This window comes from Lodderomyces elongisporus, chromosome 3 (assembly GCF_030384665.1).
Source record: "Lodderomyces elongisporus chromosome 3, complete sequence".
NCBI lineage: Eukaryota > Fungi > Ascomycota > Pichiomycetes > Serinales > Debaryomycetaceae > Lodderomyces > Lodderomyces elongisporus.
Window position 1 is genome coordinate 2,130,029 of NC_083675.1, and position 19,859 is coordinate 2,149,887.

Genomic DNA, 19,859 nt, shown 5'->3' on the forward strand with positions numbered 1-19,859 from the left:
GAAACTTATATTTGCCAGTTTTGAATTGTAAAGTTTCCGTTTAGTTGAATATAAAATGTAAGAAGCTAGGTCTTACTTCTGTTATTTATTTGCCAAACCCCCAATTCAAGCACACATTATTATCTTTTTTGGTTTGCATTTTTTTTTTGGTTAGCGCGACATTATTTTAAATACACAATAATATCATTATACCTATATATATCTTTATAATATTACAGAAGAACATAGATTTAGTGTGTACAAAGATATCATGCGATGCCATAAAAGCGCATCTCTTGCAACCTCTGTTTCGTTAGATATACTACAATTACTCGACTCTATAGCAACACCTTCACCCCTTTTTCCTTCGTCTTTCTTTCAATATGAGCGAATTATCACTGAATTGGAAGAAGCTTAGTTCTAAAATAAGCAAGAAGCCTTCTCAAACTCGACCGTCACTGGCAAAGAGTAAGACACAAGGAGGACAAAATGTCATGAAGACCTCGAGGGTTTCCAAAGCCCTTCTTATAAATGTCAATTCTCATTATTCAGCATCATCACAATCATCACCATCATCTAAAGACAAAAGTTCTTTGGCTTCACGAAATGCAAGCTCGATTCAAAAAATGCTTTGGACAAGAGACAACAACTTTAAAGCTCAAGTGGATGCCGAAGTAATCGTAAATTCACCGGACGACAAGAGGCTAGAGCCAGGAAAGTATTTGGCCATGGATTGTGAATTTGTTGGTATTGGCAAAGATGGAGAGCATAACGCACTTGCACGGGTATCAATTGTTAACTTTTTTGGACATGTGATAATGGACGAATATGTACGACCAAAAGCAAGAGTAACAGATTTTCGAACTTCAATTTCAGGCGTGGCACCGTGGCATTTAAAAGATGCCACCCCTTTTGATGATGTACAAAAGAAAGTTAGTGCTTTAATCAAAGATCGAATTCTTGTTGGGCATGCCATAGCCAATGACCTTGAATGTTTGCAACTAAGTCATCCAAGAAGAATGTTGAGAGATACTGTATCGTGTTCCGAATATAGAAAAGTAGCTGGAGGTAGATCACCTAGTTTGAGGAAATTAATGCAACATTTTTTCAAAATAAATATACAGGATGGTGAACATAGCTCTGTTGAAGATGCACGAGCGACAATGCTTTTATTCAGGCGTGCAAAGGATGATATAGAGAGGAACATGGAAAGAAGAAACTGAATCTATCAAAAATTTGAATATATTTTCAACCCTTTTATTTTATTATCAAGTAGTTCAATTTCATAAACAATCATTACTCGTATACCTCTATTTAATTTCCATTTTTTTTTTTCTTTTTTTTTTTCTTTTTCTTTTTCTTTTTTTTTCTTAATTTTGCTTCCTCAATATATACTAATTTTCTTCACCTACTATAAGCAAACTAATCTTCTAATTTATATCCTTCGACATAGGTACATGCTGCCCGGTAAAACATTATTTGTATGCTTTGTATATCCTTTTCAAAATCTGGGGTAAAATTGCCTTCTTCGTCTAGCGAGCTTTCAACCGGTTTCATTGAACTTATTGACTTAATGATGTTGAGTCGTTTTTGCAATATTATTTCTTCACTTTTGCGTCTATACTTACTATCATCATAATTGGCAATGTTCGAAACAGTCAGTAGTATTTGGGTAATTCTTTCTACCTCGCTCACAGAAGAAGAGTAAACGAGCCACAGTGTCAAAGTAGGTTGTATTTTGTGATAAATAAGGAGAGCCAAGTTTGCATTTTCTGAAAGGATGGTGAAGTACAAGGATATAAAACGTTCCTTGAATCCAATATCCACACCCTTTGGATCAGCTAAGAACTGGCCAAGGCAAAGCATAGTCACTGTTGATGCTTCGTTGTCCTGAAGTAAGAAATTGTGCAAAAAATCCGGAATACGCAAAGTTTTGTCAACTTGGTCGTATTGACATGCTATTTGCAACTCCTCCATAAACAGCTCAAAGTCCTCGCTGCTGGACGCAAGCCAGAAAAACAAAAGGTGTGAGTTTGCATTTGTCCTGATTGTACTTCCGTCAATTTGCTGCATTTTCCTACTTTCATACCTTTTGGAGAAATAAATCTTCAAGCACGATAACGACATGTGGCGAAAATGCGATAGTTTTAAACCCTGGATAATTAGTGAAAGGATATATATTCCACCATTTTCGTTGGAAATGGCAAAATCATGACGTTTTTCGAAATCGGACAAATACGGCTCCAAGAATTGCCTTTTTTCAAAAGCAAGGATCATGTAGTCCATATCTGCGCACATCATTTTTGTGACACTGGTGACTATATTCTGAACAGCCGTTTGGTATAGTATAGAATAGTTCATGAATGCAAAACAAAGCTGTGGCCACAATATTAAAGGCGGAAGAATCGACGAAGACAGCAAACCATTCATCATTCTTGAAAGTGCAACTGATATACATATAACAATATCAATAGTTTGGAGTTGTCCACGAGAAATTGTCTTGATTGCTCTACATGCCAACGAATCAGTTATTCCACGTTTTGCCAAAATACCAGTAATTAAAACTGCTCGGTCTTGAAACAAAGAATGATTGTTGAAAGCAACGTCTATAGAGTTTGAAGCCCAACGAGCCTTCCACTGTGATCTGTCGTCGGATGTGCTCACTGTATCTATGAAGCCATTTAAATATTCGCATAAAATTTCAAAATTGGCTATTCTATTAAAAGTTTGGCTCACGTCCATGGCGGACTTTGAATCTCTGGTCATTCCAAACAACATTTTAGCTCGTGGAGAGCTGAAAAATTCAATGGTCAGATCAATAACGTTCAGTTGTTCTTGCGACAAGCGAGGCGTGTGAAGAAACGATTGCGTTGAGCTAATGATCAAGCTTTGCAAGTCGGAACCCACTTCCAAATAGATGCTATCAATAAACAATGTCACGAGAAATATAATGTCTGCAAAATAAAGTCGCGCCAAAATGTAAGAATTGAAAAATAACGAAGAGCAGATTTTGAGTAGCACAGATATCTCAAACAACTTCGATTGCAATGCGATTGAGGAATCAGTGGTAACTGTATATTTCACCAAAGACTTTAACTTTGCTATCACCGCTCCACACACCTCAATTGAAGGTGTAATCACGGAAATGATGAATGACCACCTTGGTCCAACGTTTTTGCTATCAATGGCAAATGCAACAACTTCTTCGATTAACGTCGGTACAAGTCGAGTTTCAAGAAATAGCTTTTTCCATATATAGTCGTTGAAAAATGGGACATGCTCTTGATTCAGAGCAGTAACACGACAAAAATGTCGTATAAGATCACCCACTCTATCAGGACCATTGAATTCAATGCGTGCATAAATGTGATCGTAGATATTGTTGATCCATGGCGAAATGTAGAGAATAGAGCTTAACCGAGCACCTTGCTCCATTTTTTCAAAATTGTCAAAGTACGCCTTAAGGAACCGGAAAGACATCTCCGGATATTGTAATGCCAAATGAGTAGAAACCTCCACCACCAAGTCAGTAGCATCAGCAGGGAAGGTCATAGTTTTGGCATGTTTATCAGTGACCCCAAACTTGATTCCAAAGTACGAAGACAAAGATCCAAACAATATAGACGAAGACTTTTTGACACTTGGATCAGCACTAAGCAAGCCTTGGAATACAATATTGTATAAACGTCCAAACCAATGCATTTCATGGACTTCGCTTCGATAATCCTCTTCGATTTCATTAGTCTTCACATCCTTGGGTAATCTCGAGGTGGTGAAATAAAGAAAACGAAGTATTTCAAGTCGGTCAGGAGATCGTAAGGTAAGATCCGTTGAGTTGTCAAAGAAAATGGTAAATTCATCATTATAATTGGTAAAGTCGGTGATTTCACAGCGTTCCAAATCTACTAGTCTGTATACTTCAACGGGGTTAAAACCATTCATTGTTGACAAAATGCTCTTAAAACTAACACGTTCTTGGAAAAAACATGTAAGAAACTTGCGACCAATTTTTAAATGAATAGGCACATATCTTTTTGTAGTTGGTTCAAACAACAAGACACTTTTGTAGGTCACTTTGCAATCGCTGCTAATGGATACCGTTTCGAGGTCGAGGCACAAGTTATTCACAATTGGTTGTGCATCAACAGACGAATAAAAATAAAGTTTTGTACCAAAATCTGCACCTCTTTTACGCAAAGCCTTCATGGAATCGATGATTGACACATATTCTGTTCGTGGCATGTTAAAATAATAAACCCGCTTGCAATTTTCAAACAACTGCTTACCAGCATAGGTCAAAACATAGTGGGTATATTCTGGTGGGCCGTTTGCGTCGGCAAAATGAAACTCTGAGAAATCATATATGAGATAAAACTTATTATCCCAAACTTGCGAAGCAGTTTCAAGCAATTTAAACACCAAGTAGCGGATATCATTCGAGCGGATTCTCAATTTTCTGAAATTGACAACAATTACAGGGGTACCATCCTCAAATATAGCACTATGAATGATATTTGTTGCTTCCGGCGGATTGCTAGCGTACTGTAAAGACAGCTTTGTCATAAAGTCGTTGAATTTCAAATCTTCCTCGTCGGCTCCGCCGCTTGTATCAAGCAATCTAAGACCTGCATTGAGTTGCAATTTAACACCCGGTTTTGGCTGGCCCATTTTCATCACAATGTCATCATATACCTTGTAGATTTCAACTCGCTTATGAAATGGCATTTGCTTCATTGGTGATTTTCCTTGCAAAAAGCGACTGCCAATAGCAACAAAATTGTGATAAATGAATTTGTGCATATATCTCAATTCAGGTATGGGTTTGCTACTAGGTGTTTGTGTAAATGGAGTTGTTGAAATGTTTGCTTTCGAAACCTTGGCTAAAAAATCGGTAATTTTTACTCGCAGAGAATTCAAACTTTCTTGTTGGTCAACCAATCCAGGCCAATGAATCGATCCAAGAGTTCCGTTGGCAATGTTTTGTAACACTTTGACAATCTGCATTAAGGAACGCTTTGTCTTTGGGTTTTCTACCGGGATTTTGAAAAACTGTTCAGGGCTAATCACTGCAGGACATATGAATCTTAAAAATAGAAATGATCCAACAGCACTCAACGCTGCATTCTCGAATTTGGCACTAACTGTCTCGGAAATCACGTGGCATACGTATTTAAATGCTTCTGGGAGGTCTTCTAAAGAGTCTGTTATCAGTTGAACAGTCTGTTCAAAGAAATGAATGAATTTAGCAGAGTCTTCTGTAGTTTCTCTCTTTTCAACTTCGAAATACACTTCTGTGTCAACAATCTCCTTCACTATTGGACAAATGGTCTTGTTGAGATAATTCTGTCCATACTCTTGTGTAATGTTAAACAATAATCTTGTTAATGTAGAATTTCTCCTAAAAAGATCTGAGGCTCGAGTCAAATTCGAAATTTCATCGCATAACAATTCCTTAAACAACCCTTCCAAATTGTGAGTGTATGCAAATACACTATAAAGCGATGAAGCTAATAAATTGTGTTCCAGAGAAGTTGCACATTGGGCAACAGCACAAAAGATTTCGGTTTGCTGCGTAAGCAAACAAACCAAGGAATCTGGAAACTCTTCCGGTTCTTTCCTTATAAGCAGCGAAGATAGCATTCCTGCAAAAACATCAATAAATATAGCACGAATCTTTTGATCTTCATGATATCCCATTGGCAATAAGTATTGAATACCAATCTGCGAATCATATTGCAAGATATTAGTTATTGCTGTTAAAATATTCTCAACAACTTGTTGAAATTTGTGCTTGCTTTTGGATTTGTCAGGAAACGCAGTGTACTTTTTTATAATCTTGTAAAAGATTGAGAAATATTTCCCAAACGACAAGTCCTTGTATTTTTTCACCTCGCAGTCCAGAATACCATCCGGAATTTCCAAAAGCAAATTCTCAAACTGCATTCGAAGTAGCTTTGAGCTCTGAACAGCCAAATCGATGTTCAAAAAAGAAGCCTCTGATTGTTGACCAGTACTTGATTCTCCAGAATCTTCAAACTCTGCCTCAAGAGTTGCTTGCTCTAGCCAATCTGTATTAGCTTTTGCAAAAACGTTTCGAAGCTTATAAGCACCATGAAGGCCTGCAATTGTTCGATCCAGTTCAAGTGATATGCAGAGTTTACAAAACCTAAGCTTTAATCGAAGTTTGTCCACTAAATTATCGCAAGTATTGACATACTCCAAAAAGTATGGAGTTTTAGTTGGAAGTATTGAGGCCAATAAAGTAGCACCATCGTTTCCTACATTCAACATTGACGCCATAATCATCATCGTTTGTTCCAAGAAAATATTGCTTTCAACGGTATGTGTCCGATTCTCCAAAAATGATATTGCTTGGGTAGTCAATTTGGTTGTGATCATATCATATACCACCGAATGTGATTCGTTTGAAAGTGTATCTTTAATAATCACCCTCACAACAAAGTTTGAAGAAGATAAAAGATGGATGCAGATGTCGAAAAAGTTGTTGATCTGCTCTTTGTACCCTTTTTGCAAATCCGAAAGTTCGGTAGAATCCAGTGACCAGTTTGAAGACATAAAACATCCTGCAGTAGATACAAGAAAGCCAGTAAAATGGCGAAAAAGCATGTTGCTTTCGTTAAGGCGCTTACTATCGTGCAAAAGTTTGTTCCACCTGTAAAATATGAGCAGCCATACTTCAAATAGGGATTTTGTTGGCTTTGCATCTCGTAAGATACTTCGATGTCGCTTTTGTAAAGAGACAAAGCCAATAAATACTGAATCTTCGTGATTCATTCTTTCAAAAGTTTTCAAAAGATTATCGCTGATTTCAGACTCCCGGTACATATCTTTATACACATGCATTTCGCTTATGTACCATTGCATACCTTGCTTTGCATAATTGTAAAATTGGGCATCATGTGTGCAAGAAGATAAAAGCAAGATCTTTTCAACTGATTGTATAACTGAACCACAAGATTCATACAATGAACGCAAGCTTTTATCCAAAAGAATGGGATTTTCAAAAACAAAGTGCGAGTACGAATCTCTAGCATGCAAAAACTCATTGAGGAAAACAAAAGACGACTTGAACCTGGTATCCGTTAAGGGAAGTTCTAGACAGGATTCGGATAAACACTGAATGATGCAGTTGCAAGTATGAAAATTGGCAAACACGGATAACGTTGTACAATCAGTTTCTATTTTGTTTAAAGGTTCAACCATTTGCATCGAAAGCAACCGTGCTGCATCAAAAAGGGCTTTGCTATTGGGCACGATACACTTTTCTTTGAGCGCTTGTCGTAGAGGAAGCACACAGCTCTGGCAAAAACTTATGATGGCAGGAAGTAGCTCCGCATAAGGAATTTTATCAATATTGTCTTCACTCATCAACTTAGCATCATTGAAATATAACTCTGGAACCTTAACAAATATGGAAAAGATGTTGGTTAAAATCTCTTCAGAGTCCCTAACCAACTCAAAATTTTTGGTGTGCTCAACAAACGCATCGTGAGATAAACTATTTTTTGTTGTGATTACTGTATTGGGCAACGTCGAAGCTGCAGCGGTGGTATTCAGAGTATTCGGAGTATTCAATGTATTTTGTTTGTTTGTTGTATTTGATGTACTCGTGGTGGAGGTACTTGTTGTACTGGCCAGATCTTGATCTCCAACATGCTTCAATTGTTGTTGTAAACTTTTCAGGTAATGGTCTAAACTGGTCTTTTTGTGCTCAAATGTAGCAAGAAGATGTTTTTCTGCGTTGAGCACGTTATCACTCGAAACAGGTAATTCAGAAAAACTTTTACTCCGGAGTTGTTCACGTTCAAGGTCATTTCGGTACATTTCGTAAATGTGCATAATTTTAAGTACACCATAAATTGTTTGTCTGAGAATCTCTACCAGATCCTTGACCAATTGAGTAAACACAGATTTTGCAATTTGAATTTCTGAAAGCTCTTTCAATACATTTACGAAATTCTTGGTAACCTTCAATTGATCCATCGAACCTTTGAAATGATTTATAACAATGTTGCCATAGGTCTCGGGTCGAAGTGTGATGGCGGTTGAGTAGAAATTGCTAATAACATTTTCAAGCTGCATTCCAGTATCTGCATTTAATGCTTCAAACTGATGCGCATCAACAAATTTAATCAAAAGTTTATGGGTATCATCAAGATGTTGCGTGGTGAAAAGTAGCGTTGGATGGTCCTTAATACCTAGAGCATGGTACCTCAATCCCAAGTGATAAATGTAGTTTGATACTTTGATTGTCCCAATATTTCCATTATTATCCACTGCAGGCTCCTTTGCGGTAAGCCTCAGGACAAATCTAAGTCTTTTGTTTTGCGCTAATCTGAATTTGTTTGCAAATTTTTCGGAAGCTAATATGTTAGAATTGAAGCCAAGAATGGTTGCCAATACAAACCATCCACAGGAAGATGTGGTAACACCAGTATCAAATACTTCCAAAATATGGTTGAAAAGTGTGTCCAAGGCGCTTGATAGCTCGATATTTCGTCGGCTGCTGCTGGTGTTATTGGTATTGGTGGTGTTGTTGTTGTTGTTATTGGTATTGATGGTACTGCTACTGCTGTTGTTGCTACTGCTGTTGTTACTACTGCTGTTACTATTATTGATGTTGTTTGTGTGCACAAGCAAAAAATCCTCTGGTCTACATAATTGCTGATCTCTTACACCTCCGGCCCAAAAATAAAAAAGCATTTGTTTCCAAGTGTGCGATCTAATTTGTGAAATTGCATGGATAATATCAGAGGTCATGCGCAACATGTTGTTCTCAGTGTAAAATATAAATTTAACCATGGGAAGATATGTTTGTAGCAATGAAATTGACATAATACTGTTCTTATCCGGTTCGGAAAACATTTTTGAAGCAAGATGCTCGTAATAATCATCAGGATTGGCAGCAGCTATGTATCTGAATACCACCTCGATACATGAATCAATCTCCTCAACGGCCTGCAGTGCAGAGTATTCATCCAAGTCTCGTTGTGTTTCTTTTTTAATCTGTAGTTCTTTGCTGTAAAGCTCTGATGCTTCGTTTCTTACTAAAGCTAAAGACCTTTTGAGCATTCCCGAAGACAAGAATGTAATATAAAATTCAAGAATCTCAGGTATTCTCTCGGATTCTAATGGTTGTGGACGATCGTAATGGGTGAAATTGGAAAACTTCTCCATCATTTCATACTCACTCATTGAGCAAACTAAACGATTCCAGTTGGTCTTTAGCACATTCACAAGCACATGGAACACAAGTATAGTTGATGACCTCGATTTCTCATCGCGATGTTTGAGCTTAACGTTATGTGCTTCATTATTGATGGTCTTTAAAACGTCAGTTAAGGCGAGTATGATGACTGTAGCCATATGCAGACTTTGATGAACTTTTGCCAATAAGAGATTTCGGATCTGAATGTATTGTGGATCGATCTCTACCTCTTGCAAAGAGTGACCCGTTCGTATAGGTAGTAATGACTCAAGCCTTTTCAGTAGAGCTTGGGCCAACTCCTGTCGAATATCCATTGAACTGTCACCATTCATTGTGTCAGCCAATTCAAGGTTAAAAGACCAATCACTTTGAAATTCTGGGAGCGGGGGGGAGGGAAAATAAGAACGGAAAGATATTAAACAAAAGTCCCAACTAAATTATTTAATGTTATTGTATTTGTAAGAAAAATGTATAGCCTGACCAGGGGTGAGGGGGGGGGAACAGGAAGAACAAGAGAGCTTTAATCAGTGTTCTGTGAAACGGCTTGGTTTTTGGAAAGGGTTCAAAGTTGCATCTAATCAGGTGTTGCGGCTGCCTTCTTTTTTTTTCTTCCTCTCTGTTTCTTGAAGGTGTACCCGTTTTTTTCTTTTCTTCGGAAACTCTCATGTAAACCGTTTTTCCTTTTTTTAAAAATTAAAAAAATTCTGGTTTTTACCGAAATACGTTTATGTCATGCAAAAAAAAAAAAAAAAAAAATTTAAAACAAATTTGAACCATGATGAAGAGTTAAGATGAAGATACAAAGCAATGTGAAAAACTCTGATCAATTGTAAAGAATAATGGTATTCAGAGGATGAAAGATAATAATTCCAATACGGGCTTTGCAGTTGCTTAAACTAATTAATTAAAAAATTCTATATCATATATGCTTGATTAATTCGCTTTGGGCATTGGTAGTAAAAGCTAGCAAAAATGTTGTAATGTGATTGGCATCAATTAACGCCAATTCTTGTCCGCTTTTCTTTTTCTGATCTTGTCTCCTTTTTTGTAGAAGACAAGAGGTGTTCATGTGAAGTTAGAATAGCTAAGTTTGATGTTGACTTTCATGAACGAGTTTAATGATAACCAAATCAAAACTTTAACATCAAAAATAAACTTTTGAAGGGTGTCTTGATAATTTCCAACTTTGTTTGTTTCATTCAAAAAAAAGTGAAAATAACAAATAAAACAGAAGGAAATGTATTTAGGTATTCAAACTATTAACGGTATGGACGACGAATAGATGCAAAGGGTTCGCAGGTGTAGTGAAATTTAAAGTAAACCCGGTACTCGAATTACTAAGGAACCCCCCTTCATTCTGATCAGAACTCGGCTACGTTTTCAAAAAAAGAAAAAAAAAAAAAGGAAAAAGAAATTGCAAAATGTTTACACACTTTACAACTTCAAAGTAATTGCGGGTGGGAGTAAGAAAAGAGTGGGATATCTCTGAAGCTTATAGAAATAAAAACAAAAGTTTGCATCAAGTTTTTCTAGAGTTAAATCGTAAAAATTACTCATATTTGGTATATGGATTCTGTTGCTTGATACAAGGTATTCGCTATTCTGTGTCGCAAAAATCAACATGAGAAAAATTGACTCTTATCATATATCCTGCATATAAAAATTGCAACTCAAATGTCAGTGGATTTATTACAATGTCTCCTAATCTTCTTTGCTTCCAAAAACACCAAGCACACACAGCCTTATCGTCAAAGCAAAGGAGGTGAACATCTCATATATTATAATAACAAGCAAACTTGAAATTATAACCAATTTCCAAACATCCATCTACCTAATCACCTACTATCATTAATCTGTAACTCATAGTTACCACTGTTCTAAGGTCAAACAAATAGTTGAACTTTGAACCAAAAATACAATAGAGAGAGAAGAAAAAGCAGTGCATTTCCTTTAAAAAAAAAACAACAAATACTAAGTAAACGACAATGGCAACTATACAATCGCAAAACCAACAGACACCAAACCCACGTTTTGCGCAGTTCAAATTAGTCCTCTTGGGTGAAAGTGCAGTTGGTAAATCGTCAATAGTCCATAGGTTTGTTAAAAATACATTTGACGATATGAGAGAGTCGACAATCGGTGCTGCCTTTTTAACTCAATCGATTACCATTCCTGAGACGGAAACTACAGTTAAATTTGAGATTTGGGATACAGCAGGGCAAGAGCGTTACAAATCTCTTGCACCGATGTACTACAGAAATGCAAATGCTGCACTCTGTGTATATGATATCACCAGTAGTAGTTCATTTACAAAGGCTCAGGATTGGATCTCGGAATTGAGAAAACAAGCACCTGAGGGGATAGTGATTGCCTTGGTGGGGAACAAAACGGATTTAGAAGAAGAGCGAGAAGTAAATCAGGATGAAGTTGAAGAATATGTAACGGGATTACTGAATGGCGGTGCACCTGAAGCTAAAATCATCACAGCAGAGTGTTCTGCCAAAAGTGGAGATGGAGTTATCGAAATCTTTGATAAGATTGCGAGAGCATTACCGGTAGACGAAGTAATTGAAGCCAACGCAAATCGAAACCGACAAGGAGCAGGAAGAAACGCAAGACTGCGTGGAATAGACTTGGATAGGGGAAGACAAGGACAACATGCACTGTCAAACAACAGCAGCTGTTGTTGAAACAAAATTTACTGACTAACTCACTCACTCACTCACTCACTCACTCACTCACTCACTCACTCACTCATACGAATACCTATGTCATTTTGTCTCCTTTTTTACCCCACTCTCCCTCAACCCCCCTCTTCAACTTAGATGCACAATTTTTCCTACTTATCTTCATCATTACTACACCTATTTTTTCCTCATCCTCCATTTTTTATTCTCTTCCAAACTCGTCTATTATAGTTCTGCTATTTCAAGTTCGACCAGCACAATTTCAGTTCAATACAGGTTTAGAATATTATTATACTCTCCTCTTATGCACTCTTTATTTTAATCTAGTAATGTCTCCGTTACGCAATCTCTGTTATGTATTCTTTTTATCTTCCTTGCCCCTCGCGCCTCCTTTCAAAACATAATTGTCTCGCTTATTGCTTAACTCATTTGGTAGCGTACAAAATCCATTCAGCTGTATGCGCATTTGCACTACCAAAGAGCGAAGGAAAAAATTTTCACAATTTCCATCTTTTTTAAATACATTTCTCTTCTTCTCCTTCCTCCTTTCTCCTTTTCTTTTTTAGTTTCATCACCACAACAAGTACTTATACATATATATTTCGAAATGTCATCTAGACCTCAAGTTTCCGTTGTCACCGTCTCTGGTGAACAAGCTAGCTCACAATTGCCATTGCCAGCTGTCTTCTCTGCTCCAGTCAGACCAGACATTGTCCACTCTGTCTTTGTCAGAATTAACAAGAACAAGAGACAAGCTTACGCTGTTGCTGAGAACGCTGGTCACCAAACCTCAGCTGAGTCATGGGGTACCGGTAGAGCTGTTGCCAGAATTCCAAGAGTTGGTGGTGGTGGTACCCACCGTTCCGGTCAAGCTGCATTCGGTAACATGTGTAGAGGTGGTCGTATGTTTGCTCCAACCAAGACCTGGAGAAGATGGAACGTTAAAGTTAACCACAACGAAAAACGTTACGCTACTGCTTCAGCTATTGCTGCTTCAGCTGTTACTTCATTGGTTTTGGCCAGAGGTCACAGAGTTGAAAACGTTAAGGAAATCCCATTAGTTGTTTCCAACGAATTTGAATCAGTCACCAAGACCAAGGACGCTGTTGCTGTCTTGAAGGCTGTTGGTGCTCACAAGGATGTTGTTAAGGTTATCAAGTCCAAGAAGATGAGAGCCGGTAAGGGTAAATTGAGAGGTAGAAGATTCACCCAAAGAAGAGGTCCATTGGTTGTTTACGGTGAAGACAAGGGTTTGGTTAAGGCTTTGAGAAACATTCCAGGTGTTGAGACTTCCTCAGTTAAACACTTGGGTTTGTTGCAATTGGCTCCAGGTGCTCACTTGGGTAGATTCATCATCTGGACTGAGTCTGCTATTGAAGCTTTGGACTCAATCTACGGTTCTGAATCAACCAAGTCAATCAAGTCCAACTACTCATTGCCAGCTAACATCATCTCCAACACCGATGTCACCAGATTGATCAACTCTGCTGAAGTCCAAGCTGTTGTTAGACCAGCTAACGAGTCCACCCAAAAGAAGACTCACGTCTTGAAGAAGAACCCATTGAAGAACAAGCAAGTCTTGTTGAGATTGAACCCATACGCCAAGGCTTACTCTGCTGAGAAATTGGGATCTGCTAAGGTTGAAAAGTCAAAGGCTAAGCCATCAAAGGGTCAATTTGCTTCAGTCTTGAAGAACTAAGTTTTAACTAAGGAAGAAAATTATTTTAATATTGGATGCTTAGTTAGAAGTAGAACTTGTATAGTTTTGAGTAAGTGATACAGATTATACCAGTGTGATTTCTTTTTTTTTTTCTTTTCTTGTTTGATATTGCAATGTAGTAGTGTATTGAGGTAAGTTTGGATTTGACTTGAGAGCGGCGCATGATATGATATTCAAAATTGTGTATCGGTGGAGAATAAATTTAGCGCAAAAAACAATACAAACATATATTGTATGGCAACATTTTCAAAAGACTAGTATTTGTCTTGCGTATAGAGCAAAGAACAAGCGATCAAGAGAACTACAAAGGTGTATTTGTTTGCTTGAGTGTGTGTATGTTTGTTGTTGTTGTTGTTGTTGTTGTTTTTTTTTGTATTATTATTTCTCTCTAATACTAAAACTAATATAAACTATTGGAAGTAGTCAAATTTTCGCGAAAGAACTGAAATCAGATCAAATTAAACCAAATCAAATCAAATCAAATCTAAGGTATATATTAAATAAAAAAAAGAGTAAAGATGTCTTGCTCTCCGTCACCAATCAATACTGTAATTCACTCAACGCTCTTTCAACACATCATTCTTGCATGCCTTTGTTAATTTTTTTGCTCTTTTGTTGTTTTCACTTGATTAGTTGTTTATGTGATCTTCTTGTGTGTGTTGTTTTTTGTTGTATATTACGAATACTATTTTTATTCGAATCCTATTTTTTTTTTAATTTCTTTATTTCATTTTTTTTGTTTTGAGGGTTTTGTTACTTTTTCTTCTTGTTGTTGTTTTTGTTGTTAAAAATTTATGAAGAAATGGGTGGTAGCACATTCTCAACAAAGTAGATATTTCTAGTTGCATCATCAGCACCAACAATATTACCTCTAGTATCGGTATATTCACAAATAGTGTATTGTCTCCATGCATTATTACACATGACACGAGCACATCCCAATTTGGTAGTGCCCTTCCAGACAACTTGGGTAAAGTGACCGGTTGCAGTAGAGTAACCTGGGTTGTTGAAGTCATAGTCTTTGATTTCATCATACCATGCTTGAACAGGCTCGTCACCACCTAAATAACCAGCAGCCAAGTTTTCACCGTATGGACCATTGGAATGGATCAACTCGACGTTGTCACAGCTGAAGGAGGAGGCTGCGTAGCTAGCAGCATAATCAGCGATTTCAGCGTCCCATGTCAAGTCACCAACACCGTGAAGAGCACGCAATTCATTGTGTTTTTCAAGGATTTCTGCAACAAATGTTGGGTCTGAGCTAGCAATGGAGCCAGTTGGGCCCGTGGCCGAAGAAGAAGATGAGGAGGAAGATGAGGAAGTGGTGGTGGTGGTAGATGATGAAGATGAGGTTGCAGAAGTGATGATTTCAGATGAAGATGATGATGATGATGATGAACTAGTTGAAGTAGATGATGAGGATGATGAGCTTGAAGATGAGGTAGTGGATGAAACCAGTGGTGTCTCAGATGATGATGATGCTGTTGCTGTGGAAGACAGTGAGTCGGTTGCTGATGATGTTACTGAGCTGCTTGCGCCTGGTGGTGGACCGTATACAGTGGACAATGTTCCAGTTGAAGTTGGTTGACTAACGTCGCCGGGTGGTCCATAGATTGTGGTAATGATACTGCTCACTGTGGTGGTGGGAACAACTATTTGAGTTACCCAAGAAGTTGTTGGATTTGCAGTAACAACGACTGTTTTGACTAATGGTGCAGCTTCAGAGACTGCTAGCACGGCAGCAATACTCAACAAGGTATTTGTGAATTTCATTGTGAATGAGTTGTGTAAAGTCGCGTATTTGGTTAAACGAATGGAAAAGGGTAGGACACGGACAAAGGTAAAGAGTTTAAAGGTATAAAGGTAAAAGGAGTGATCTAGCTGTCAAGTAACTTTTCCTTCTTCTTTTTTTTTGCAAAACAAAAGAGCAGATATGAAGAAAGAAGAGGAAAAGAACAAAAAAGAAAAAAAGAAAAAGAAGCAAGAGACTCTTACAAACGCTATGAGCTGCAAAGAAGCTGGGGAATGTGTTGATATTTAAATAACAGGTCAGATCAGAGGGGGGAGATGGGGATAAACGTAACTTTTTGATGAAAATTACGTTGAGCACGATTTCCTCTTTTCTTTCTTGATAACTCTTATTGTTATTATTATTATAATTATCATTATAAAATCTATTTTGGTTTACCTTTTCTTTTCCATTTTGAATTGATTTTTTGGGTGCAAAACAAAAAAAAGAAGAAAAAATGCAGAAAAAGAAAAAGAGAGAATTGAGTGTACAAAGTGTTGAATTGAAAACACAAAGATTGAATGTATGGCAGTGTAAATTTATTTACTGGTGTATGTTTCCCAATGCAGATGTGAGTTTTTTTTTTTATTTTTTGCTTTCTTTGGGTTGGGCGGTGGTTGGTAATAATAGTAAACAAAGAGCAGTTCTTTGTTTTTCTTTTTCTTATTGTGACTTTGCACTATTGTGTTTTTATTTTGTTGTTGTTAACGTGTTGTTTATTTTCTTTTTGGATGTTGCAAATGTTATAATTCTCGTGTTTTTTTGTTATTCTGTTTATTTGTTCAATCTGGTGCAAGCATTGCTTAGCTTTGTTTAGCTTTGCTTAGCTTTAAAAAATATGATGCAGCTGGTCCAATGTTTGAAATTACACAAAACACTTTTTTCTTGTGATATCTACATCTTTTCTCTCTTCCCCACCTATACCCACCACCAGCACCAGCAGCAATAAGGTGGATTCAATTTTTTCCATAAAAAAATAAAAAAAATAAAAAAATAAAAAATAAAATAATAAAATAAATTGGGAACATCTCACTTTTCAATCGTACATGCTGTAACATTGCACTGGGCAACATACTTGAAAAAATAATTTTTGAACCATAACAAAGTTTAAGCTTGGAAGAGGAAAACAAACAGAATAAAGTGAAGAAGCAAAGAAAAATGGAAAATGGAAAATGGAAAAAGTAAAAAGGAAAACATGTTGAGCCCAGATCCGGTATTATTTCATGCAAGCACTGATCAAAGATGGTTGTAGGTGCTGGGTTGCAGTATTTTTATTTTTTTTTTTAGATATTATTCGAGATCTAAGATTTGCGTGTTTTTAACATTCTTGCGTGTTGATTTGAACAATATCCATAATCAATTTGGTTATATAATTTTATTTTACACTTACTTTTTGTTTCTATTGCTTTTTTCAATTTTTTTTTTATGTTGCTTTCTGTTTTGTTGGTTTGAAGAAGAAGAGTGATTGCACGTTGCTACTTGTATGTCTCGTACTAGCAACAGGTATAAGATTAAAGAGGATTATAGCAAAGACCGAGACACAGATGTAAAAAAAAAAAAAGACAACGCGTTGCCTCTTAAAATAAACAAGTTAACATCACTATTGTGTCAATAAGATAGTGTACTGCATTGCGCATATGATTGGATTGAGCTGGATTGGATTTTGCTGGGTAAGTGCGACAAATTCAGATTTGTTGAACCAGTTGACCAAACATATGGAAACTAATGATGACCATCGATGAACAAGACTGATTGAAACGTTTTCTACTTCATTTGTCTTTACCTTTAGTTCCAATTACCGCTCATAACATTTGCTTTCATCATTCTACATGTCTTACTTTTATAGCATAAGTAATTATAATGAACGAACTAGAAAATAATTTTTTAACAAAAGAGATAGATAGAAGGGAGGTGTAAATGAAAAGAAATTAAATGTTGACAAAAGATTGATTTGCTCTATTTTTCTCGATGGTGGAAGTTCAATATTTTTGATTTAAAAAAGATATAGATAAAAAATGGAAATGGTGATGGGAATGAGCAAATGGAATTTGCCTTCCTGTTTTGGTATTAGCACAAGAAACAGATGGTCTTTGATGATTTTGATTAGCATTCTGGTTTTTTTGTTCTCCTACTTCGTTGTCTTTGTTGTGCTTTTGCTTTTTTGCTTTTTTGCTTTTTTGCATTGTTTTGTTTTTTTTTTTGGCATTCTGCATTTTGTCAGATGTCAGATTTCGATGTGCAGCTGCATGCGATGGCCTGGCCAGCATGCGTGGTTTTTGTGTAATTTGTCGTACAAAGCTCATAGCACTATTTGTAGTTTTCAATTTCCTTTTCGTTCTTCCAAATCTTATAATGTAAGACATAAGGTATAGACAAACTCATGCCAACACCAAACAATATGGACAAGATTATGAGTGTTTAGAGGTTTATAGAGCAAGAAAAAACAGTGTCTGGTTGTAAACTTAAACCTCAAAGGTTGTGCAACAACATCAAAAACAACAACAGGATTATAACCACCACCTACCACTATCACCATTTCTCCTTGAATGAATTTTCATGGTTTATAGTTATTACCACGGTTGCAATCTTCTCCCAAAAAAATGCATGGGAACATGTTTGGTTACTACACCAGTGGTATTTAGAGTTTAATTTTTCTTTATTTATTTGGGAAATCTTTAACTATTCAACACACAGTTACAGATTTCCCAAAAAAAAAAGAAAAGTCTCATTTAATAATAACTGGAGTCAATTAGAGGTACTCATGGTGACCTCCTGTTTTCTACAAATAAGAAACTTTTACAACATCAAGTGGTAAATTTGTTCTATGTACACAATTGCTGAGAATGAGCAGTGGTGATTATCCACGGGGTCTATACTTATATATAGTCTAAGAATCAACAAGGATTAAAAAATGTCTTTCAATATACATTGGGGGAAGGAGCATGGGAAAGTTCCTGAAAAAGTTGAAAGAATTTAAAAAAAAAATAGTTGGATTGAGTTTCTTTTCATGAATAATATTTGGTGTTTAGTTTCCACATTCATCAATAGTTTGTCCTGATTGGGAAACTAGAATGAAGATGAAAAAAATAAGTTAATAATATTGTATTGTTGTTAATTGTACCTATGATGTCTAATTACAAAACATTTACGATATTGCAGGAATATGCTGATCCGATGCCAAAAGAGAAAAAAAAAAAGAGAAAAAAAAAGAAAAACAATAAAACAATCAAGTACAGACAAAGGCTGAGAAGACGCAAAGACTCTAACACTTTGGAGTATAGAGACGTGTAGTTTGAGATTAGTTAAGCTCTTGCATTTATGTAGTGGTTTGAAAAGGCTGGTAGATACTGGATAAAGAGGTATAGATATATATATTTAGACGCATTGCAGCTTGTACATATATATATAGCTATATATATTCCAAGATATATGGGTGAACAAATTGTACCAAGCTTAAGTTCAGTTGGAAACAAGAATTTGAACTTGCCAAACCAAAAATCTGAAAAAAAAAAAAATTATAAATAAAAAAAAAGAATGGTAACCTGAAAGGCAATACAAATCATTACAAGGTTATGTGAAATGTAACAAATTATTTGAATCATTGCAACTTATTCTTGTTATTTTTCTTTTTTTAGTCCCGCTCAAAATAGAGAGAAAGACGCGATTCGAGAGTTACCAAGTGAAAATAAGGAGTTTTCAACAGTTTTCTTTTTGTTCTAGATTAGAAAGTGTGTGTATAACTGAGAGAGGGTAGAGGGGAACAGGCTGATAATCCAGTACTTGCCAGTACTTGCCAGTACTTGCCAGCACTAACTATTGTTTAAAAAGCTTCTTTTTCTTTTTTCTTTGTCTTTATCTTTGTTGTTTGTTCTACTTCACATTCTTTTGCACGAATGTATTGTCCATCTGCTGGTTCTTTGGCTTTTCAATTTCTCTTTGTTGTTGATGTTTTAGGATCTTTGTGGTTGTTACTCGGCATAGTTTCCTGCTCTTCTTCTTCTTCCTTGAACTCTTGTGTAATATTTAATTTTGTGTAAAGAAAGAACACGAATCTTTTATATATTTATTTATTTATATATATATACATATGTATATAATATTTTTTTTATATTTTTTTATATCTTTTTTTTGGACCATCTGAGGCTGTCCATTTCTTAATAGGGATAAACTCTTACCCCATTGAGCGTATAGAAAAGAAGAAAGGAAGAAAAAGTGTAATAGGTATTGAAAGTGTGAAGATGAAGACTGGGAAGAAAGAAACTATTCGTATCTACTGTGTGTATAACTCTACTTGCAATAAATACACAAACTTCTATTTGGGTATAGTTCGATCTCTATTTTCATACATCTGTTTAAGATCATGGAGTATAGTATTCTAGATTCTTAAATTCTTTGTTTTTTGTTCCATTCATTTATTTGCAATTTACAGTATAGGGTGGTGGTCATTAAGGGAAG

The 19,859-nt window shown here is 36.2% G+C and overlaps 5 protein-coding genes across 5 annotated transcripts; 3 read left to right on the forward strand and 2 right to left on the reverse strand. All coding sequences in view use genetic code 12, as the record gives it.

Annotated features, from left to right (window-relative positions):
• Positions 1-645: 645 nt before the first annotated feature.
• On the forward strand, positions 646-1,202 carry REX4 (3'-5' exonuclease; the record flags this gene model as incomplete). Its single annotated transcript, XM_061119436.1, has 2 exons — positions 646-653; positions 683-1,202. The coding sequence occupies 2 exons, from the start codon at positions 646-648 to the stop codon at positions 1,200-1,202; spliced, it is 528 nt and encodes a 175-aa protein (XP_060975419.1).
• Positions 1,203-1,401: 199 nt separating this feature from the next.
• Positions 1,402-9,540, reverse strand: IRA2 (Ras GTPase activating protein ira2; the record flags this gene model as incomplete). Its single annotated transcript, XM_001525638.2, has 1 exon — positions 1,402-9,540. One exon carries the CDS (start codon positions 9,538-9,540, stop codon positions 1,402-1,404), a length of 8,139 nt encoding a protein of 2,712 aa, XP_001525688.2.
• Positions 9,541-11,193: 1,653 nt separating this feature from the next.
• On the forward strand, positions 11,194-11,898 carry YPT5 (GTPase Ypt5; the record flags this gene model as incomplete). Its single annotated transcript, XM_001525639.1, has 1 exon — positions 11,194-11,898. The coding sequence occupies one exon, from the start codon at positions 11,194-11,196 to the stop codon at positions 11,896-11,898; it is 705 nt and encodes a 234-aa protein (XP_001525689.2).
• A 604-nt stretch (positions 11,899-12,502) lies between these two features.
• On the forward strand, positions 12,503-13,594 carry RPL4B (60S ribosomal protein L4B; the record flags this gene model as incomplete). Its single annotated transcript, XM_001525640.2, has 1 exon — positions 12,503-13,594. The coding sequence occupies one exon, from the start codon at positions 12,503-12,505 to the stop codon at positions 13,592-13,594; it is 1,092 nt and encodes a 363-aa protein (XP_001525690.1).
• Positions 13,595-14,407: 813 nt separating this feature from the next.
• PVL30_003103 (uncharacterized protein) lies at positions 14,408-15,388 on the reverse strand (the record flags this gene model as incomplete). Its single annotated transcript, XM_001525641.1, has 1 exon — positions 14,408-15,388. One exon carries the CDS (start codon positions 15,386-15,388, stop codon positions 14,408-14,410), a length of 981 nt encoding a protein of 326 aa, XP_001525691.2.
• Positions 15,389-19,859: the final 4,471 nt, after the last annotated feature.